Source organism: Lynx canadensis, chromosome E1, assembly GCF_007474595.2.
Source record: "Lynx canadensis isolate LIC74 chromosome E1, mLynCan4.pri.v2, whole genome shotgun sequence".
Taxonomy (NCBI): Eukaryota; Metazoa; Chordata; class Mammalia; order Carnivora; family Felidae; genus Lynx; species Lynx canadensis.
Window position 1 is genome coordinate 5771625 of NC_044316.2, and position 23646 is coordinate 5795270.

General features: G+C 48.2%; 1 protein-coding gene across 1 annotated transcript in view; it reads left to right on the forward strand.

Annotated features, from left to right (window-relative positions):
* The window catches only part of DNAH9 (dynein axonemal heavy chain 9), a 280228-nt gene that overhangs the window by 239694 nt on the left and 16888 nt on the right, over positions 1–23646 (forward strand). Inside the window, exons 51-56 of the mRNA XM_030296313.1 lie at positions 4395–4514; positions 7223–7411; positions 10799–11034; positions 16042–16164; positions 17376–17580; positions 18594–18758. Of these exons, the coding sequence (XP_030152173.1) occupies positions 4395–4514; positions 7223–7411; positions 10799–11034; positions 16042–16164; positions 17376–17580; positions 18594–18758 (1038 nt within the window). The remainder of the gene's footprint in view (positions 1–4394; positions 4515–7222; positions 7412–10798; positions 11035–16041; positions 16165–17375; positions 17581–18593; positions 18759–23646) is intronic.

The following is a 23646-nucleotide window of genomic DNA, read 5'->3' on the forward strand; positions in this document are numbered from 1 at the left end:
CACAGAGGCAGCTTCGTAGGAACCCTCAGTTTCCAAGAAAAGATGATTACCCTTTCCGTCAGCTCTTCCCCCGACCTCCTCCCTCCCAACTTCTGTTATCATTACTGATTGTTACTTTTGCTTTTGAGTCACCAAGACTTTATTCTGTTCTGCAACCAAAAATGAAGGGTCCCATGCTCCGTTCCCTGATCGGAAAAGTTGAAAAATCAGTAAATTCCAATTATATTCTATGAACCTACCTATATTGTTCATAGCAGATCTAACTGATACATTAGAATTACATGTCCTTTTTTCAGTAGAAATTTTCATTTGTTATTTCTTGGTAACAACCACAAAATGCTATGTGAGCTAATGGACAAATTCTGAAAACGTGAAGGATATACCATGAACACACAAAAATCGCCATTTCTGTACATGAGCATTGAATGATCCAAAAAGATTAATAAAACAATTCTGTTTGGGACACCTGGGTGGCTCAGTTGGTTAAGCCTCCGACTTCAGCTCAGGTCATGATCTCACTGTCCATGGGTTCGAGCCCCGTGTGGGGCTCTGTGCTAACAGCTCAGATCCTGGAGCTGCTTCGGATTCTGTGTCTCTGACTCTCTCTCTCTCTCTCTCTCTCTCTCTCTCTCTGTCCCTGCTCCACTCATGCACTCTGTCTCTCTCTCAAAGTAGATAGACACTTTAAAAAAAAGAAAAAAGAAAACAACTTTTTTGAGGATAGTTGACCCACAGTGTTAACATTCACTTTCGAGTGGACAGCATAGTGATTAGACAAGTCTGTATGTTCTGCTATGCTCAGCACAAGCGTCGCTATGACTTGTCACCATACAAAGCTATTACAGTATCGTCAACTGTATTCTCCATGCTGTGCCTTCTGTTCTCGTGACTTACCCATTCCATAACTGGGAGCCTGTCTCTCCCGCTCCCCTTCACCCATTTTGCCCATCCCCCTACCTCCTCCCCTCTGGCAACCACCACTTTGTTCTCGGTATTTATAGGTCTGATAATGCTTCCTATTTAAAACAATTTCCATTTTTAATACGTTTCCTTTTTAAATTTTTTTTTTTCAACGTTTATTTATTTTTGGGACAGAGAGAGACAGAGCATGAACAGGGGAGGGGCAGAGAGAGAGGGAGACACAGAATCGGAAACAGGCTCCAGGCTCTGAGCCATCAGCCCAGAGCCCGACGCGGGGCTCAAACTCACGGACCGCGAGATCGTGACCTGGCTGAAGTCGGACGCTTAACCGACTGCGCCACCCAGGCGCCCCCGTTTCCTTTTTAATACGATCTTTTCCCCTCCCCCTGGAGTTTCTACTGGCCTTTTTTTTCTCTGCCGTTAATTCCTTTTGTATAGCCTCAATTACTCTTTTATTAAAGTTTACTTTTTATTTTGAGAGAGAGAACGCAAGCAAGGGAGGGGTGCGGTGGGGGGAGGTGGAAGAAAGAATCTCATGCAGGATCTGCACTTTGCACAGAGCCCGACAGAAGGCTTGATCTCACGACTGCAACATTATGACGTGAACCAAAATCAAGAGACAGAAACAACCGACTGAGCCACCCAGGCACCCCTAGCCTCAATTAAAATCCCCATGCAATCCAATATTCTGTCAAGTCCGTTTTTACTCCCAAGACCTTTCTCTCTTGTCCCCATCTCCAAACCCCAATCAGTGTTGGAGATTAAACACATTCACTGCTTTCTTGGGTTGGTTCCAAGGACTTCTAGAACCTCTGCCTTCTCCTTCCTTGATTTCTTGTTTGCTGTAGCTCCTTCTTAAGTAACTTTCTCAGACACGTTAACTAAGAGGTAAATTCTATGAAGGGTCCCAGTCTGGAAATGCCTTTAATTGACTTTTAAACTGACCCAATTGGGGTGCTTGGGGGGCTCAATCGGTTAAGCATCCGACTTGGGCTCAGGTCATAATCTCATGGCTCGTGAGTTCAAGCCCCACATCGAGCTCTGTGCTGACAGCTCAGAGCCTGGAACCTGCTTCAGATTCTGTGTCTCCCTCTCTCTCTTCCCCTCCCCGGCTTGCACTCTGTCTCTGTCTCTCTCTGTCTCTCTCTCTCTCTCTCAAGAGTAAATAGACATTTAAAAAAATGTTTAAACTGATGTGACAATTTTGCAGAGTATTGAATTCTGATGCTGATTTTCTCCTCTTTACAACCCTGAATGCTTTATCCCTTTCTTTGGTGAGAAGTCTGGTGAACAGTCAGGGTCCCATTCCTTTGCCAGTGCACTGTGTTTCCACCTTTCTGGAAGTGTTTCCATCTTTCTCTTTATTCTTGGTGTCTGAAACTCTGCATGGATGTGCTTAGCTGCCGTTCTTTTTCAATTCATTGTGTTTGGCTCAGGGAGATTTATTTTCCTTCACTCCAGAAAGTTACTTTGTCTTTTTTCTCTAGTAATCTCCCTTCTGTTTCCTTTTTGATCGTATTTTCTAGAATGCATATTTGTTGGAAGTTGGACCTTCTGATGAGTCCTATGTTTTTTCTCAGAGTCACTTTGTTTTCTTATTCTTTCTAAATTTCCTCAAATTCATCTTTTAACTCTTCCCTTGAATTAAAAAAAAATTTTTTTTAATGTTTGTTTATTTTTGCGATGCAGAGTGTGAGCAGGAGAGGGGCAGAGAGAGAGAGGGAGAGAGAGAGGGAGATGCAGAATCCGAAGCAGGCTCCAGGTTCTGAGCTGTCAGCACAGAGCCCTATGCAGGGCTCGAACCCACAAACTGTAAGATCATGACTTGAGCCGAAGTTGCACACTCAACCGACTGAGCCCACGGGGCCCCTTCCCTTGAATTTATTATTTTTTTTACATCAACAATAATAGTAATTTCCACAATCGCTTTTGTGTTCCCTGTTCCTTTTACTAGCATCCTCTTCTTGTTTTATGGATGAGACATCTCGAATCTTCCTAAGAAACTCATCGTGAAGGATTTTAGGCTTTCTTGTGCTCTCTGTGGCTGACGTTACCTCTTGTCTCAGGTTGTTGCTTTTATTGCCCTCTTGTTTACCTTAATCCAGGCTTCATCAAATGCCTTTTTGTCTTTTGTGTTTTATAAGGACTCAAAATCTGGTGAGAGCTCTGTAGGCAAGGGCAGAGCTGGCTCCCCGGAAGAACTCGTTTTGGGGATCAGTTGAGTTCTGTTGGCTACGTCCCATATGCCACAATGTGGCGTCTTCTCTCTGCCACTGTTGAATGCCCTGCTGGTGACACGGATGCCTGGTGGCATTGGACACTGAGCATGGGATTGCTTTCAGCATCCCACCCCATCACACCTGACATTTCCAAATCCCCAGTGCCTATCCCCTTTGGCGAACTGAGGCCCACTCTGTACCGCAGCTTCCTGTGCCCTGCTCTGGAACTTTCCACTCCTCTACGAGTCCAGTCTGCCATAAATCTATCGGAATCCCTCCCCCTCCAATGACCCTCAACAATTGCTTAGTGTTAAGGATTTGACATTTTCAATTGTTGCATAATTATTTTAGAGCAGGCCTCGGGGAGAGGAGGAAGTAAGTGAGTGTGGCCAGTCTGCCATCATTAATCGGACAGCTCACCACGTGCTTTTCAAACTGCTTGGCTGTATAAACTCGGCCCGTGAGTGGTTTCTCTTGTGACTTGGTAATGGCCAAAAAGGCAGCCTGACTCCATTATTGTGGTGACCTGAGACATACTTCGAGGCTGTGCCCCGTGTCCCTGTGTCTTTGTGAATGCAAATGTGTATTCCGGGGGTAACAGAAGCTATGCACGTCGATTCTAAATTCTTGATCGATTTAGAAAACCTTAAAACCATGTCTTTTTCCAAAACGTTCCTCGACTTCAGGATCATTGGAGAGAATCGATGAGGTTAAGCAAAAGTGAGCTGTACTCCTAAGACCTTAAAGCAAGGGGAGGGCTTAGACTGCAGACAGCCCAATCCCAAACCACAGACCTGCGGCCCCAGACACAGTGTGCTTCCCCCCAGGACCCCCGGGATCCTCCTGAAAATTTTCAGGCCACCCCAGCCTTTGGTGCACTTTTGCTTTGAACGGCAACCCTTGCCTTCGTTGATAGGCTCCTGCAACCCATTTTCCCCCACTACAAGGAGAGATGGAATTTATGCACCCCCCTCTATGTCTGTCACCACCACCCCCCCGCCTTGGCTCTGCACTAAGGTGGGAAACTCAGCCCTCTCACTTGGGTCAGGACCGATCTGGACATCCACCCGGACTCTCCCCCAAGATCACCCCTGATTTCCCTTCCTTTCCTTCTCCGCCCAGCCTTCCTCAGTCCCTTACACCTTCCCCCCGGGGGCCTTCCTTAACAATCACCGACACATGCATCTGTCTCAGCAGCACTAGAGGTGACTCGGGCTGGAATTACTGATCGACCTCATGCTCCTTCCTCAACAGCACCTGAATGAAAACCTGGCCAAACTCACAGCCAAGTTTGAGAAAGCCACGGCAGACAAGCTCAGATGTCAGCAAGAAGCCGAAGCGACCGCAGGCGTCATCTCCCTTGCAGATCGCCTGGTGAGTGTGAGCCCCAGCAGCCTGAGCCTTGATCATATTATCCGAGCTTGTCAGGCGCCACAGAGGTGCAAAATAGAGCACAGCTTAGCGATGCTCTGACTTGGGGGGCGGGGGGGAATAGTTAAATGTGCTGGGATGCGGGGACCAGATCCTAAGAAGTGTGAACGCACACCCTGGTGTGCTCAAAAGAGTTTTCCGGGGCTCCCAGGTGGCTCAATAGGTTGAACGTCCAACGTTTTCCGGGGCACCCGGTGGCTCAATAGGTTGAACGTCCAACTCTTGACTTCAGCTCAGGCCATGATCTCATGGTTCATGGGCTCAAGTCCCGCGTCAGGACTCGTCACAGCTTGAGATTCTCTGTCTCTCTCTCTCTCTCTCTCCCTCTGCATCTTTTCCCCACATGCTTTCTCTCTCTCTCTCTAAAATAATTTTTTTTAATTAAAAAAAAAAAGTTTTCCTACAGAGACGGATCAGTAGGGAGGATGGGAGCCCTTGACCTATCAGACAGCCGTTGACACGTGACATGCTGATGTGCCTATACGCGCATCAGCCGGACGAAGGGGTCCAGGACGAAGGTAGCTGCGTGACGGGCGAGCTCCGAAGCTTTTACCCGTGTAACATCTGATGATGAGGGTGTGACCAGGATGAGGAGCTGAGAGAGAAGCAGGAGAGAAGGAGACCTCTCAACCCTGAGCATTTCTGAGCGTGACCTTGCCTATACGCACGTGTGCGCAGTCACACATCCGCACGCGGGCTCCAGCCTCCCTGCAAAACTAAATCCGAGGGTCACAGCAGGGTGCCTGTCTCGTGGGTGTCTAACAGACTGCCCCCCCAAAACTTAGCGCTTTAGCACAACAACCATTTCATTGCCTCTCAGGGGTTTGCGGGCTGGGAATCTGGGTAGGTTTCAACCAGCGGGTCCTCTGCCCTGTGTGGCGCCTCCTGGGGCCACTCAGCACTCTTCAGCCAGCGGCTGGCTGGTTTGCCACATGCACCTTGGCAGGAGCCCCTGGAAGGTCTCTCCAACAGGGTACTTAGACGTCTTACATGGAGACCCAGGGCTCCCAGAGACAGAAAGCAGAAGGTCCCGGTCTCTTAGGGCCTGGGACCAAAACCCAACACAACATCACTTCCCGCTGCGTTCTGTTGGTCACGGGTTCAGGGAGGGGGCATATAGACACCAACTCATTTTTTTTTATCTTTATTCACTTTTGAGAGACAGAGACAGAGCGCGAGCAGGGGAGGGGCAGAGAGAGAGGGGGACACAGAATCTGAAGCAGGCTCCAGGCTCTGAGCCATCAGCACAGAGCCCGATGCGGGGCTCGAACCCATGAACCATGAGATCATGACCTGAGCCGGAGTCGGACGCTCAACTGACTGAGCCACCCAGGCGCCCCTGTAGACACCAACTCTTGATGAAAAGAGTGTCAGTATTCATTGCCTTTTTTAATCCCCTGCGGCTTATATGTTTCCTCATAAACCAGCTAAGATCCTGGAAGGCACCGTCCACGGGGTAAGATTTCTCTTCAATGGAGAGCCTTCACAGCACCTTTCTCTCCAAAGGTAGAACTGATGCCTTTTTCATGTTTATTCCAGCCACCGTTTGTTTATAAAACGGAGCCAGGTTTTCTCGTTTAGGGAGAAGTGAGTCACAACCATGACTGAAATGAGCCATGGCTTCCGGGAAGAAAGGCGTGCGTCTGTGCAGTTGTCTGTTTCACCTGCTGTTGAGTAGCTTTGGGACGATGGTTTTAACTGAACAACTCAGTGTAGAGACAGCTCGTCTGCAAGAGGTAGTCCAGACCTCCCAGCTGGCCTCCCATTCCGCTCTCTGTTTGGCTTCCAGAACTTAGCACGGCCTTCTCTGCCTGGCCCGGGAGTTTTCTGAATTGATCCTCTTGGGAGGCAGGGGGAGCTGTACAGGCTCTGAAGCCAACCCTGTCTCTACCGACCTAGAGGTTCTGGAGAGATCCTTCCACTCTCTGGTCTTTATCCGGGTCACCTAAAAACTGGGCATGGGAATGGTTGGGCTGGCACATCCTTAAGGTTTCTTCCAGCTGTGATGTTCTCTGATGCCGTCTCTCAAGGAAGGAAAGAGGGTCAGTCACAACGCAGACTCAGCTCTACCAGATGCCTACTGTAGAAAGGAGGCCCCTCCTCCCCAGAGAGGGGCTCCCCCTTGGAGAGGAGCGCCATACCAAAGCGGGGCGGGCAGAGTCAGGACGTGTTCCGCCATCTTGGTGCCTCACGCACGGCCGTGTTTCAGTACTTCTGACTCTGGGCCTTCGTTACAACGTCTGTCTCCCCGCCCACTGTGAATTATTTATAGCGCATGGGATTGATTTTATTTCTTTTCCTCTCCCCAGCATTTGGAGAGGAGAGGGGGAGGTGCATGAGCTTCTAGTATGTTTGCATCCCAGGCACCGTGCTGAGTGATGAACCGACACGGTCGTATTTAATTTTCTCCAAGCCTGCGTTCATACCCTGTAATCCATCCACAGCCCCAATAACACATAGCACAGAACAGAACAGGGTCTTGTTCCCCAAAAATGTGCGACTCCCCGTGGATCCACAGGGCCACCTGAACGATGTCCCGAGACTGCTGCCACCAGACGAGCACCGTGCGTCCCGTGTGACTCAATCCCGGGGTCTGTATGCAGCCCGTGGGATGATGCGTCGTCTGTCCTCTCTGCTCTCTGAAACCACAGGTGAGGGGACTGGCCTCAGAAAACGTGAGGTGGGCAGAGGCCGTGCAGAACTTCAGACAGCAGGAGAGCAAACTCTGCGGAGACGTGCTTCTGACCACGGCTTTTGTTTCGTATCTCGGCTTCTTCACGAAGGGATATCGGCAGAGCCTCATGGACGGCACCTGGCGACCCTACCTAAGCCAGCTAAAGGTGTGTACAGCCTGGATTTCTCCTACAGCTCTACAGCCAGGGAGCTCTCCTGGCAATAGAGTCTTCTAGCTCTTTCTTGCATGCTAGCACCTGAGCATCCCCTAGTGATCTCTGGGGTCTGGGAGGGAGACCTATGCAGCCGTGTTCCCATACAGTGCCCTGCCTTGCCATCCACTGCCCTCTGGGCCACCTGAGGACAGTGCCTCTCCCCTGTAAAAAAAATTTTTTAACGTTTATTTATTTTTTGAGAGAGCAGAGCATGAGCGGGGGAGGGGCAGAGAGAGAGGGAGTCACAGATTCCAAATTGGGCTCCAGGCTCCGAGCTGTCGGCACAGAGCCCGACGCGGGGCTCGAACCCATGACCCGCGAGATCATGACCTGAGCCGAAGTCGGACGCTTAACCGACTGAGCCACCCAGGCGCCCCACATCCCTCCCCTTTAATTGGGCTCTCCGTGGGCACTCTGGTCCACTGCCCAGCAGGCTGTCTCAAAACTGCGAACCCCAAGAGTCCCCAAAATCACCCTGAGTTGCCTCCACTGCCCCTGCTCTTGAGCCAAATGGCAGTGTCACAGTGGGGCCCAAGGCTCCCTTCCCAGATCTGCAACGCACCTTGTCACCGGGTCCCAGGGCTGCACATTCTGTGCCTGTGGCTCATGGACCCCCTCGTGCAAACCCTTCTCCCTCCTTCTGTCATGTATAGTCGGCCTGTCCTCCTAGCTCCCAGCCCTTCCCCCTCTCCTGAGGTGGCCAAGTGGGGAAATGCCGGTTCCTGATCGAAAGGGGTTCTAGAGCCAACAGTCAGAATAATTCCTAATCCTGTCCACTTTCCCATGACTCGTAGTCCTCAATCCACAAATGTTCACCGAGGCGTCAGCCTGTGTGTCCTCCCTAAAGGCCAGGAGGGCCGCAGGAAGGTCCCAGTCCGGACGGTGGAGGAGACTAGGTTCATGAAAATTGGCTACAGTAAGAGTCAGCCGGACAGTTCACCATGTACAGGAAGAGTTGAATTCCAGAATGCATCTGTAGGTAGAGACCCAGAACATAAAACCCATATTGTCTAGTGGTGGTTGGTTGCAGAGATCAGCTCACAAAGGCTCATTCACTCGATGATTTGTGTTTTAAAAACTGTTACGGGGGCACCTGGGTGGCTCAGTCGGTTGAGCGTCCGACTTCAGCTCAGGTCACGATCGCACAGTCCGTGAGTTCGAGCCCCGCGTCGGGCTCTGGGCTGATGGCTCAGAGCCTGGAGCCTGCTTCCGATTCTGTGTCTCCTTCTCTCTCTGCCCCTCCCCCATTCATGCTCTGTCTCTCTCTGTCTCAAAAATAAATAAAAATGTTAAAAAAAAATTTTTTTAAACTGTTACGGAAATACATACACACGTACGTACTATTACGGTACTAGGAAATAAAAACGAAGCTGTCGTTGATCTCGAACACCATGGGAAAAGAAATTGTTTTGTTTTTTTTTTAGTTTATTTTGTGTGAGAGAGAAACAGAGTGAGCAGGGGAGGGGCAGGGAGAGAGAGGAAGACAGAATCCCAAGCAGGCTCCTTGCTCCCGGGGCAGAGCCTGACCTGGGGTTCAGTCCCATGAACCGTGAGATCATGACCTGAGCCGAAACCAAGAGTCGGACGCTTAACCATTTGAGCCCCCCAGGCGCCCCAAGAAAGGAAATTATTAAAAGGGCCGTCATCAACTGAGTGAATAAAGATGGGGAGCTCAGTGGCAGCTTAACGGGGATTTTTCTGGCTTGGTTTGGGGTTTGTAGGCACTTTTGTGCTGTAGCCCCTTTGGCGGTCGGGAACGGGGTGGGGGGACCTATGGGTTTCTTCTCACGAGAATGTTTTTCGTGCATAAAATGGTCTTGAAATACATTTCTGATCCCCAGGGTAAGGATGGTTTAGAACTGGCCGTCTGCAGCCCTCGTGAGTGAGATTAAAGGAAAGGGGAGGGATCGGACAGGGTTTCCTCAGGTAACTGGGAAGACAGACCACAGAGGACGGAGGCACAGACAGGTTACAGGGGCATGTGTGCGTGAACCTCACAAACATCCCACTAAATGAAAGCAGACACGTAAGGTCGCCTGTCATAGGACTCCATTTATGTGAAGTATCCACAGTAGGTAAATACATAGAAAGTGGATTTGTGGTTGTTGGGAACCGGGGGGTAGAGGGGAGCAAGGGAGTGACGGGGCTTCCTTTTGGCGTGAAGAGAAATGTTTTGGAACCAGATAGAGTTGATGGTCACACAACATTGTGAAGGTACCAAATGCCATTGAACCGTGCACTCTAAGATGGTTCCTTTAAGGGGCACCTGGGTAGTTCGGTTGATTGAGCATCTGACTTCAGCTCAGGTCACAGTCTCACGGTTCATGGGTTCAAGCCTCACGTCGGGCTCTGGGTTGACAGCTCAGAGTCTAGAGCCTGCTTCAGATTGTGTCTCCCTCTCTCTCTGCCCCTCTCCCGCTTTCACTCTATGTTTCTCTCTCTCTCAAAAAGAAAGAAAGATTTAAAAAAAATTTTTTTTTATTTTTAAATTTTTTTTTTTAATGTTTATTTCTGAGACAGAGACAGAGCATGAGCGGGGGAGGGGCAGAGAGAGAGAGACACAGAGGGAGACACGGCATCGGAAGCGGGCTCCGGGCTCCGAGCCGTCAGCCCAGAGCCCGACGCGGGGCTCGAACCCCCGGACCGCGAGATCGTGACCTGAGCCGAAGTCGGTCGCCCGACCGACTGAGCCACCCGGGCGCCCCCCAAAACGTTTTTTAATAAAATAAAAAAAATAAATGAAATGGTTCATTTAAGTTCTGTGAATTTTACCCCAATTAACAAAAATGCGCGCGTGCCCCCGGTGGAGAATAGGGCTAGCAGCAGAATTGAGCTGAGAGAGGTCAACAGAAAAAGGAAAGGAGGAGCCCTATAATCCCCCCTGGAAGTGGAATGTTCTGGGCAGGGAGAAAAGTAGGCACCTCCGGTTGTGTGCAAGCCGGCCCTTCATCAGCAGGGGGTGACGTGCGGGACAGCAAGGGTGGCGTGGGCTGGCAGCGACAGGGGAAAGCCCACGAGGCCAGGGGCCCGCGTGAGAACGAGAGAGCAGCAGGAAAGGGACCCTGGTAACACGGGCGAGGGCAGACAGGAGGCTGTTGCTAACGTACAAATCGTCGATGCTAGAAATTTGATTTGGGCGAATGCGCTAACGAACAAAGGGTCACCGAGCCTGGCTGCTGCTGTTCACCCACCGAGAGAACAAAGGCCCTCAGGACGTTCAGAAAACCCGCTTCCAGAAATAATCGCGCAGCCAGGAAAGCACTTTTCAGGGGCATTTGGATCTGGCTGAGAAGGCTTGCCTCTCCGTTCTGAGCGCGTGCCTCGTTTCTCCCTCGTCAGGTGCCCATCCCGGTCACCCCCACCCTGGATCCCCTGAGGATGCTGACGGACGAGGCCGACGTGGCAGCCTGGCAGAACCAGGGCCTCCCCGCAGACCGCATGTCCGCGGAGAACGCCACCATCGTGGTCACCTGTGAGCGCTGGCCGCTCGTGGTTGACCCGCAGCTACAAGGCATGAAATGGATCAAGAACAAATACGGCGAGAACCTCCGGGTCACCCGGATCGGTCAGAAGGGGTAGGTGGCTGAGCACATCACTTCTGACTTTCGCCACCTGTGCAGAGAGAAGACAGATGGAGTGAGCGGATCGTAAGACAACCCCAGCGGGTTGTCTCTACCCTCCCGGTCCCTCCGCGAGCCTTCCTGTGTTTCTCTTCCCATTTTAGGACACCTCTCCATGGAAGATGCCTGGGTAGTTGTGTTTGTCATTAGGAATCGTGCGTGCCCGCCTCCTGACCCATCAGGGGCCCTTTCTCCCCGCCTTCCCACCCCCCTCCCATCGTGTTCACACTCATACCTCTCCTTGGACATGACCTCCCCATCACGCTCCACCATAAGGCAGTTCTGTGTTTTATAAAGTCTCCCTCACATTGAGCCAAAAAGTGCCTGTCTTAGCCCATCCTGGAGCCCACTTGTCTACCCACTGTTTCTGCCTCCGGCCCAGCGCCCCCCCAGAACAAACCCAAACGCGGTGTCTCCTGAAGAATGAGCAGACATAGCAGTTGGAAGCATGGTAGCCAAGTTAGCGGTGAACCCCCGAGAGCCCTTTCACCTGCCTCGTACAGCTTCACACATTCCCGATGGGGCCATTACTACACGAAGGGACGTGAGTGTCTCTGAGAATGTCTGTCAGCACCCACCACACTTCACGACCCCAGACCTTGGCGTCTCCCACCCCATGGCTTCATTGACTGGGTTAGAACTTAGCTTTGTAGTGTCTGCTCTGGATTCTTGTCTGTGACGTTAGGATACGTGAGCGGGATAGGAGGGCGCCATGGGGAAGAGGGGGAGCGACAGAGATCATTCATTGCCAGTCCTGGTGTTAGGGACCTTATCTCAAATGCTTTCCTTAGTCCGCACAACTGATAAGACGAGCACGACTGGTACCATTTCACATCTGAGGAAACTGAGGTTCACGGAAGCAAATCAACGTCCGCAAGAATATACCATTTTGAAAGCAGTGGACGTTTGTACGCCCATGTTCATAGCACGGTGCACAATATTCAAAATGTAGAAGCGAACTTGGGGCGCTTGGACGGCTCAGTTGGCTGAGCATCCCACTTCGGCTCAGGTCATGATCTCACGGTCTGTGAGTTCGAGCCCCGCGTCGGGCTCTGGGCTGACAGCTCGGAGCCTGGAGCCTGCTTCGGATTCTGTGTCTCCCCCTCTCTCTCTGCTCCTCCCCCACTCACGCTCTGTCTCTCAAAAATAAACATTAAAAAAAAAAGTAGAAGCAACCCAAGTATCCGTCGACACACGAACGGATGAACGAAACGTGTCGTATCCATGCGGTGAAATATTAGCTTTAAAAAGGAAGGCAGTTCTGACACGAACCTTGAGGACATTATGCTGAGTGAAAAAAGCCAGACATGAAAGGACCCAAAAGATCTATGACACAAAAGATCTGTGTTGTAGATCTGTCGGGTGCTTTTCTAGATACCGTATGGTTCTACTTGTAGGAGGTCCCTCAAGTTATCAAATTCGCAAGAGACAGAAAGCAGGATGGTGTTACCAAGGGCTGAAGGGAGGGGTGTGGGGAGTTGCTGGTTAAAGGGTACAGAGTTTCAGTTTTGCAAGGTGGAGAACTTCTGGAGACGGAAGGTGGTGACGGTAGCATGATAATGTGAACGTACTTGATGCGCCGAGCTGGGAAATGGAAATGGAAACATCCATAACTGCTTTCTTTTTTCCCCTCGCTAACTTAGAACTCAATCAAAATAGGATTGTTGCAGTGATGTTACATGAAAGGATTCCTGTGCATAAAAACACACTTTACTTTGGCAGAGCTTTGCTTGAAAACTTAATCAGAATTTAAAAGCGGCTGACATGGGAGATTTTGTGTTACGTATATTTTAAGCACAATTTTAAAATAATTAAATTTAAGGAAAAAAAAAACTGACGGAGGCAGCATTTGCTTCTCAGTTAGAAACCCAGCCCACAGCCACCAAGGTGAGGTGTGGTGGTCTGGTCACACGTCCCAGACGCGGTTGCCCAGAGGTCCAGACCAGCCGGTGTTGTTTAAATCAAACACGCAGTGTTACAAAAATAGTTCAAGCAAATATTGACTGCCAGATGGATCCTTTCTTCTAGAGAGGATAAGAGGAGAAATGAATCCCAAGGTACGCCCGGGTATATTTTAACCTGTGCCATCGATCAGACTAATGTCATCCTGGCCTCTCCCCGCACTTTGATCAAAATACTCCTTTCTAGGGGCGCCTGGGCGGCTCAGCTGGTTCAGTGCCCGACTCTTGCTTTTGGCTCGGCTCATGATCTCACAGTTTCATGAGTTCGAGCCCCGAGTCAGGTTCTGTACTGACAGTGCAGTGCCTGCTTGGGATTCTCTGTCTCTCCCTCTCTCTCTGCCCCTCCCGTATACGCGCTCTCTCTCTCTAAATAAAAACAGAAATAAACATCAGAAAAATCCCTTTCTAATTGGCCAACAACTGCCTTTTAGATACAAGCGTTTTTCCTCTTTGCTCGTCCTATATCCCTAAGTACCAAAAACAGTGCCTGACACATAGTAGGGCTTCGGTAAACACGTGTGCAGTTAATTCTCTGTTTTCTGTCCATCCACTTTTCTGTTGGGTGCTTTTCTAGATCTGTTGTATATTATCTGAATGTAAATATTACATTACAATGTGTGTGAAGACTGTTGGGTATGGTCTCCCTTCATCACATGAGTGGATATTTGCTCTGGTGGGTCATTTGTCTTTTAGTCTTATTTATGGGGTTTGACACATGACAGCTGTGGGGTTTTGTATGAGGGCTTTTTTTTTCGAGTTCATTTATTTCTTGAGAGCAAGAGAGAGAGAGAGAGTGAGCAGGGGAGGGGCAGAGAGAGAGAGGGAGAACCGAGAATCCCAAGCAGGCTCCACACTGTCAGCGCAGAGCCCGATGTGAGGCTCGAACTCACAAACTGTGAGATCGTGACCCGAGCCGAAACCAGGAGTCACACGCTTAGCCGGCTGAGCCACCCACGTGCCCCTGAGGGCCTCCTTTGTGTCCAGATATGTCATCCATTTATTCTATATATCATGATTAGAAAAGCCTTTTTCTCTCCAGAAATTATATAAATATTCACCTAGATTTTTTTAGGGCTTTTGTAGGTGTTTTCTTTTAACATTGAAATCCAATCACCTGAAATATGTTTTAGGGTGCTATATAAGATACAGACCTAATTTTCACTTTCAGGTGGTCAGCCACTGTTCTAATACCATTTATTAAATTCTCCATCCTTTCCTTGATTAATGAGAGACGACATTTTACTCTGTATTAAATTATTTTATTACAGTCTTTATTCTTTTCCATTTATATAATACTATACCAGCCTTTAATTACTCAGCTTTGTATTTAGCAACATTTATGGTGGCAACTCGCATTACAAAAGTCATGTATCATCACAGTAAAAAGGGGGGGGGGTGATGTTACAAAATAAAAGAAATTAAATACCCTATAATTCATCATTCAGGGGAAAACTCTAACTTTGGGGGATATGATACCCTTTCAGATTCTTCCTATATATCCAGTTTGTTCGAGTTATAGAAAATATTTTAGAATTTGCTTCTTCCTCTATATCTGTATTGTTAAAGTTACATAAAATATTTTATTTTTTTAAATTTATTTTTGAGAGATAGAGGGAGGGAGGGAAGGAGAATATGAGTGGAGGAGGGACAGTGAGAAAGGAGGTCAGAGGATCTGAAGCAGGCTCTGTGCTAAGAGCAGAAAGCCCGATGTGGGGCTTGAACTCATGAACCATGAGATCATGACCTGAAGTCAGATGCTTAACTGACTTAGCCACCCAGATGCCCCTAAAATATTTTAGTATTAGCTAATATGAATACCTCCTCTTTTTCTTTGTAGCTTTTATGTTTTTAATCATCCTTATTGTTTTCTTTTAGGTTACCTTTAAGATGTATTTATGATCAATCTCTATAGTTTTATTGTTATCTATTGTTTGAATTGGAATTACATCAAACTTATCCATATATTTAGAGAAGATCAACCTTTTAACATGCTTATTAAACTCTACATAACACTGACACTTTTGAAATAACCTGGTTTAGGCAATTGTTAAATAAATTAAGGTATATAAGTAGAGCCTGACACCCAGTCATAGAAAATTATTTTAGAAGACTATTTAAGGGGTGCCCGCATGGCTCAGCCAGTTGGATGTCTGACTCTTGATTTCGGTTCAGGTCAAGATCTCACTGTTGATGGGATCAAGCCCCACATCGGGCTCTGTGCTGGCAACACAGAGCCTACTTGGGATTCTCTCTCTCCTTCTCTCTCTGTCTCTCCCCTGCTCATGCATGCTCTTTCTCTCAAAATAAATAAACATTTTTTTACATAATAATACAATTTTTAGGGTCACCTGGGTGGCTCATTGGTGAAGCGTCCGACTTCAGCTCAGGTCACGATCTCACAGTTCATGAGTTCGAGCCCCGTGCCGGGCTCTGTGCTGACAGCTGAGATCCTGGAGCCTGCTTCCGATTCTGTGTCTCCCTGTCTCCCTGCCCCTCGCCTGCTCGCACTCTCTCTCTCAAATAAACGTTAAGAAAAACATTAACATAATAATAAAATTTTTCAATATATATTAATGAGATGGGGAAATGTTTCTGATACATTTTACGTACAGGAACCAAATGATAAATGTGCTGCGTGACATCCAATAACAGAGGTGCAAATGTAAGTTAAATTATAAACGAATAATATATAACAAAATACAAATAATAAACTCGAGAATATAATATCTCCAAACATACATGTTAAACACCAAGATGTAAATGACCGATGGAAGGGTTACATTCATTTCCGTATTCTTTTTTGTATTTTACAACGTTTCCTTCTTTCTAAAACTTTATGAGATCGCATAAGTATCACTTTAAACAGAGAAGCACGTGACCGCCGATGTCATCCCAGGTAGCCGCACCTCCACGTTGGCCACTGAGGCCACGGTCGTCCTGTTAACGTTTCCTGTGGATCCGCACTTTGCCACCAGCTCACACTGCCCGACTTTCTCCCCAGGTATCTCCAAACCATAGAGCGTGCCCTGGAAGCTGGAGATGTGGTGCTAATCGAAAACCTGGAAGAATCCGTTGACCCTGTCCTGGGTCCCCTGCTCGGGAGAGAAGTCATCAAGAAAGGACGGTACGACTTAGCCACGTTGTTGATCCTGTGTGAGGAACTGGATGGTAGCCCCAGGTAGAACCGTGAGCAGATCTGCTCTGCCCAGAACACGTTCTCCTTAACTCCCGTCAGGTGGCTCCGACGGGACCCAAGGGGAACACTCAGCTGCCCTTGACTCGTAGAGACAGTTTCCTGGAATCACTTAGCTCCCGTCCGGTCACGTCCTCCTCGACTTCCCCCTACATGTTAGCGGCGCACTGTTTTGGAAGAACTTTAGAAGGAAAGCGGTCAAAACGCAGACTGACTCGTAAGCATGAGTCATTTTTACCCAAGCCAGACTTCTGGGTTCTGAGAACTCGGTTCTCTGTCCATCTGTTGAGTCCCGGTGGCTTTGGGGGCTGGTAAGTGGTCAGGGGCTCAGCAAGCGTCTGGCAGAAGGAGGGACACGAGAGAGGTAATTATTATGATGGGTTGCTTCATTCCAGAGCCTCACCCACTGCCCAGGCCATAAATACCCTTTCCGTGTCCTTAGGATGTGCTCACTTACCAAATTAACCACCTTAGCAGTTACTCTCCATCAGCCAAGAAAGAAAAAGGGCCGGGGCGCCTGGGTGGTGCAGTCGGTTAAGCGTCCGACTTCAGCCAGGTCACGATCTCGCGGTCCGTGAGTTCGAGCCCCGCGTCAGGCTCTGGGCTGACGGCTCGGAGCCTGGAGCCTGTTTCCGATTCTGCGTCTCCCTCTCTCTCTGCCCCTCCCCCGTTCATGCTCTGTCTCTCTCTGTCCCAAAAATAAATAAAAACGTTGAAAAAAAAATCTAAAAAAAAAAAAAAGAAAGAAAAAGGGCCCCATCGCTGCTAGCCCAGAAGGCACCTTTCTGCAAACTTCGGGTGCCCTTTCCTGCAAACACTTTACTGCCATCTGCTGGGCACGTTTCATAACGTACCTCCCTGGGCAACTCCCTGGATGCCTCTCCCTGTGGTGGCACATGCAAAATCCAACATGGTGGCCGTGGGAGAAAGTCTTCCACCCTCCACCCCCGTCCCAACCCACATTAGGGCAAATAAGAATCCTAGCGTTCAGGCTAGACCTGCTTGAGACGAATCCGAATGTGGCTATATTGTTTGCTATGGTCTTACAAAAAACAAACAAACAAAAACCATCTGGAATTCTGTCCCCCAAACCAAGTCTCACAGGAAGGCACCCCACCTTCACATGACCCTTCGTGTTCCAGATTCATCAAAGTCGGAGACAAAGAATGTGAATACAACCCCAGCTTCCGGCTCATCCTTCACACCAAGCTGGCCAATCCTCACTACCAGCCCGAGCTGCAGGCTCAGGCCACCCTGATCAACTTTACGGTGACCAGGGATGGCCTGGAGGACCAGCTGTTGGCCGCCGTGGTCAGCATGGAGAGGCCGGACCTGGAGCAGCTGAAGGTTCGTGGGGGATCCACCAAGGAAGGGAGGAAGAAAATGCTCTGTGACTGCTGCGGTGATCTAACAGCACAGAGCCTGCTTGGGATTCTTTCTCTCTCTCATTCATTCATTCCCCCTCTCTCTCTCTCTCTCTCTCTCTCTCCGCCTGCACTCACTCTCTCAAAATAAATAAATAAACTTAAAAAGAAAAGAAACAGAAGGTGACCAGAGTAGCTGCGGCTGGGGCCCCCAAAAGGAAGGAAGATTGTTCTTTCCAGGGCTCGAAAAGCAATAATCCCATGCAGTACAAGGGCAAAGAAATGACAGCTGCCTGAACTCACGCGTTCCCCGCCCCCCCCCCCCCCCCCGCCCAGTAGCATCGTAGTGCTTTAGGGTATGGAATCTAATGATCAGGAAGGGAAGACGAGGGGAGGTCAGCTTGGACCCCGGAGCCCCACTCCGACTTTGAAGAAGGCTCCAGCGATGAGCTTGTCTAAACTTGTCAGTTTCTGTTGATTTTTTTTTTTTCCAAGTAAAGAGCATCTACAGGAGAGCCATTCATTTGGGGCAGTAAAGAGGTAATAGAGGTGACCTTCCAGAGAATGAGAACTTGACCCTACCCTCTGACTAGTCACACAAATAGTTTCCACTGAGGGAACACGCTCTGTGCCAGCACTGTGTTTTCTCCTCTGAGAAGGGGCTGGGGCTAGCCAGCCAAGGTTATGGACACATTAAGAAGGTACCTCAGGGGCACCTGGGTGGCTCGGCCAGTTGAGCGTCTGACTTCGGCTTGGGTCATGACCTCGCGGTTCGTGAGTTCGAGCCCCGCATCGTGCTCGCTGCTGTTGGTGCAGAGCCTGCTTCAGATCCTCTGTTGCCCTCTCTCTCTCTGCCCCTCCCCTGCCTATGCTCCCTCAAAAACAAGTAAAAACGTTAAAAAAGAAGACCCCGTAGCATTTATCTGTTCAGACCTACGCCAGGCATAGGGTGTGCTGGGCTCCTGCACCTGACTCCCCCTTGCTCTATGTTTGCAGTCAGATCTCACCAAGCAACAGAACGGGTTCAAAATCACCCTGAAAACACTAGAAGACAACCTGCTTTCTCGCCTCTCTTCAGCATCTGGGAACTTCCTGGGGGACACGGCCTTAGTGGAGAACCTGGAGACCACCAAGCAGACGGCCGCGGAAGTCGAGAAGAAGGTAAAACTGCCTGGCAGCGTTCCCAGGTAGCGTTGGTAGGTTCCCACATTCCTTCCAGAAAGTCAAGGCGGGCGGGATTCCTGAGATCACCACCTCACGCCGTGCATCAGGGAGTTCCCGCCTTCTGGGCAAGGAGTTTGACCCCTCAACTCCGCAGACATTTGGCGAGCGTGAACTCTGTGCCTGCTGAGAGTTTGCACACTTGCCCCGAGGCTAAGGAATCGCACCCCTGTGCGCCGTGAGCGCTGGCTGGCTCACGGTTGCTCCCTGAGAAAGCCCGCCAGCCGGCAGAAGTCTCGCAAGTCTGATTGCAATGCGAGCAGCTTCCGTGGCTGCTCAGGAAGGCCAGCTCTCAAAAACGGCTATCATCCCGGGAAACTCTGCGGTCTCTAGCTTCCTTCCTTTACCTCACATTGTCTGGAAGGCTTTTATTCCCCTCTGTGGGAGACGGGAGGACAGGATTTGAGGGCGTCCGAGCCCCTCGCCCTTTGTGGGGAGGCTGCTGAAACTATACAGTCTCTTTTTCATCCCCAGCCCTGCTCTTGGATCAGAGGAGCAATGAAGATACTGGTTCTGAGCAGGATAAATGAGTCTGTAACAGGACACCTCTGAGGGAAGGCACTGTTGGTCAGATTAATTGGGATTTCTCCACATATCAAAGCCGTTGTTGTGGGTCGGGACAGGGTAGGAAAAATGAGAGGTGATGACGGGTGGTGTAGGTAGACCAGCTGCTCATGCCCACACTGGGGTAACAGACAAATGAAGTTGGAATGGGAGCCTGAGAGCAGGAAGGACCAGGTTCACATTGTCTCTGTGGCCGCTGCTTGGCCACCAGGTTCCACTCCTGGTTCTCTGTGGCCTCCATATCTCTAGAAAAGGGAGTGCAGAGTTTGTATAGTAATTGTGTACAAGTCCCCCTGTCTTGGGTAGGAGAGATGGGGCCTGGGGGGACAGAACCCAGCTCACACATGGTGATATATGGGTAAAGTTTTAGCCCAGGAAACATCTCAGATTCCAGGAATAAACACCTAGATAGGCATTGATGCCAATAAATGAAAGATGAGAGCAGAAATGGATCTGGGGATGAGAAGACATTATTAGTTTCGTTTGTGTTGCGTTGAGTTTGGAACGCCTTTCGGCCATTCACATAGGTCCCTTCCTTGAGTTTCCAGATAAATGACCTTGGTTGGTGCTAAGGTGCTAAGAGTCATCAACAAGTAGTTGATCATTGAAACTGAGAGCAGAGGAAATCATGGGGGAGGTGTGTGTGCAGTGAGGAGACTGAAGAATAGAGCGTTGAGAGGAATCCTGAGACGTTTTAGGAGAAATACAGAACATGTCGACTGTGAAATAGAGCAGACAGATGGGAAGAAAAGCAGGAAAATAAGGGATTGTGAAAGAAAGCATCTCAAGAGGGTGTGCCGGTGACGTTGAATGATGCTGATGACTCAAACAAGGTATGGCTGGGATGTGGCCACTGAACTTTGCAGAAAGGAGTCATCGGTGATCTTGGGGAGAATGGTTTCCGTGGTGTCGTGGAAGCAGAAGTCAGACTGAATTAGAATGAGAGCAAATGGGATCAGAAAAAGGGAAAGAGACTATAAGCTACCCTTGAAAGAAGCCAAACTGTGAAATGGCAGAGAGAGAAAGGATTGCGACTTAAAGGAGACATGGGTCCCGTGAAACGGGAGAGATTGGGTGCAGTAAGATCTTCACCAGAGGTGGGAGGATGCCTGGTTTGTAAAGTAAAAGCCGCAGTTGATAAGAGAAGGTGAATTTACAGGAAAAAGAAGGAACAATTAATGTAGCGGGGTACATGAGAAAGTCAGAGGAAATCTAATTCAGGTCACAGATGATGAGCTTGTCTTTGGAAAGATGGAGAGCTAGTTCCAATGTGATAGGGGTTGGGGGCAAGCATGAGTCTAGAAATGAGATCCATCGTCCATGGATCCATCCAGGCAACTGAGGTAAGGAGACAGAAACTTCAAGGAATCAGAGGAGAGGCAGAAATTAAGGAAATTCCATCCTGATGGTCTCTCTATAGACGGTGAAAGCATGAGTCACGTTCACCTGCGGAGAGCGAAGGAGTGGTAGTGAGGCAGTTTGGGGAGGGGAGTGAAGGTTTACTGAAATAGGAGTAAAAGTTAATTCAGGAAACATAATTAGTGGACAGCATTAGGAGCCCAGGTGAGCTTGAAAAGGATGGATCTGTGATAACACCATTCTGAGTAGCTGTTTTTGTTCAGTCCACCCCCTTCCGAGAAGCTTTGTCTTTAGCTACTGAATTTAACCCACTTACGTTTATTAACATTATCGGTAGAGTGAATTTCTTTCTACTGCCTTCATTCGTGTTTTCTATTAACCACGCTTATTTGTTTTTTTCTCCCGTCTTGATTTTTCATCATTCTTATCTTTATCCTTTCCTGATTTTAAAGTTAATTTACTTTGGGGATACCTGGGTGGTTCAGTCACTTCAGTAGAGATCTAACTCTTGATCTCAGCTCAGGTCATGATCTCACATTTCATGAGATTGAGCCCCATGTGGGGCTCTGCACTGTCCATATGGAGCCTGCTTGGGATTCTCTCTTACTATCTGCCCCCCCCCCCCCCGTCATGTGCACATACTCTCTCTTGCTCGCTCTCTCTCAAACTTAAAAAAAAAAGTTAATTTACTTTATTTTATTGATTAACCTTGTTTCATTTATATATGGAAATTATATTTCATTTTATATAACTTAACAATATATATACTGATTTAACAAAGTCTAATATAAAGGGATATATAGCCTCTCCCAAGACAATATAAGGACTTTAGAATACTTTGATCATCTTTTTCCATCTTCTGTTACTGTTTTATAATATTTTAGTTCCACCTTCTACTTCCTTTTCCTATGGTGGTCATTTTTTTTAACATTTATTTATTTTCTTTTTTTTTAACATTTATTTATTTTCAAGAGACAGAGAGAGACACAGTGTGAGTGGGGGAGGGACAGAGAAAGAGAGGGAGACACAGAATCTGAAGCAGGCTCCAGGCTCCAAGCCATCAGTGCAGAGCCCCATGCGGGGCTCGAACCCACGAACCACGAGATCATGACCTAAGCCGAAGTCGGACGCTCAACTGACAGAGCTCCCCAGGCGCCCCTATGGTGGTCATTTTTATAGCCCTTGTTATTTAGATTAACCACATATTTAAGAAATTCTCAGATCTCATTTCCCCCTTTTGATGTGATCTTCTAATTGAGGCAAATAATTATTTCTTCAAAGGTCTGTGGATAGTAAACTTTCTTTGACATTGACTGCTTCTTCTAAAAGCTCTGGTCTTTCACCGGATCGGAAAATTCTCAACCGTTACGCCTCCAAGTGTTGCTTCTCCCTCGTTCTCTCTGTCCTGTATCTCTGTTAAATGTATTTTGAATCTTCTCTTTCTGTCTGCCAAGTCTCGCAACCTCATACATATTTTTCATCTTTTTCTTTTCTCTCTGAGCTACCTTTGTTCCAATTTCCTCAGATCTGTCTTCTAGTTTTCATCTTCTCCTTCCAGCACTGGTCCATTATTTAACCTGTGCACTGGGTTTTTCATTTAAATAACTGAATTACTTAAAAAGTCCTAGTGAGTTCATTTTTTTTTCTAGGTAATAGCTGCTCCTCTTTCTAATGTCCCGATTTTATGTTTTTCTTCAGCTCTACTGCTTTTAAACCGAAATAGTTAATGGTGAGTTATAGATTGTTCAGGGATCTTCAGCTGTTGGGATGCTAATCCTCCTGGGAATTTTGGGGGAGTAGATTCTCATTTTCCCCCTTGGTAACACTTCCTTCCGAAGTTCATAATTGTTTATTGCAAGCTGATCTTTGTAAAGGATCGTTGTGGTTTGTTTTTTTTTTTCCTGTGAGAGTCTCAGAAATTATCATTAGTTTCACTCGTAAGGCAGGTCATACTGAGGCTTGTATTTAGTGGCCTCTTCTGTCAGACTCCCTCTCTGACGCTTGGGTCTGTTTCCTCATTTTTACCTGTGATAAGACATTTTCTGATAATCAACTATTCCATTGAAAGAGATCCTCTTTCAACCTAGATGGATCTAGAGACTTGAATGCTAAGGGAAATGATCAGAGACAGATAAATACCCTACGATCGCACTCATATGTGGCGTTTTAAAAAATGAAACAAAAAAGAGAGACAAGCCAAGAAACAGCCTCTTGACTGTAGAGAACAGACTGACGGTCACCAGAGGGGAGGTGGGGGTGGGGGGGCAGTAGGTGATGGGGCTAACAGCACACTTATCTTGATGAGCACCGGGTGATGTATGGAAGGGTTGAGTCGCTGTATTGTACACCTGAAACTAATATCACGCTCTGTGTTAACTATACGGGAATTAAGGGTTTTTTTTACTAAAAGAAGAGATCCTCTTTGTGAATTTACATATGAACTCTTTCATAAAAATTAAAACAAAATTCGGGGCGCCTGGGTGGCGCAGTCGGTTAAGCGTCCGACTTCAGCCAGGTCACGATCTCGCGGTCTGTGAGTTCGAGCCCCGCGTCGGGCTCTGTGCTGCCTGCTCAGAGCCTGGAGCCTGTTTCCGATTCTGTGTCTCCCTCTCTCTCTGACCCTCCCCCGTTCATGCTCTGTCTCTCTCTGTCTCAAAAATAAATAAACATTAAAAAAAAATTTTTTTTTAAAATTAAAACAAAATTCAATTTATGCTGTTTTCACTGGACTTTCACTGCCTGTAATACTGGTTTATTTTCAAGTAATATATGCATGTGTGTGTGTATGTGTGTGTATTCTCATGCTAGTGAAAGATCACCTCCTTTCTCACTGATGCTCTATTAAAAAAAAAACACACACACAACAGGGGCACCTGGGTGGCTCAGTCAGTTGAGCATCCAACTT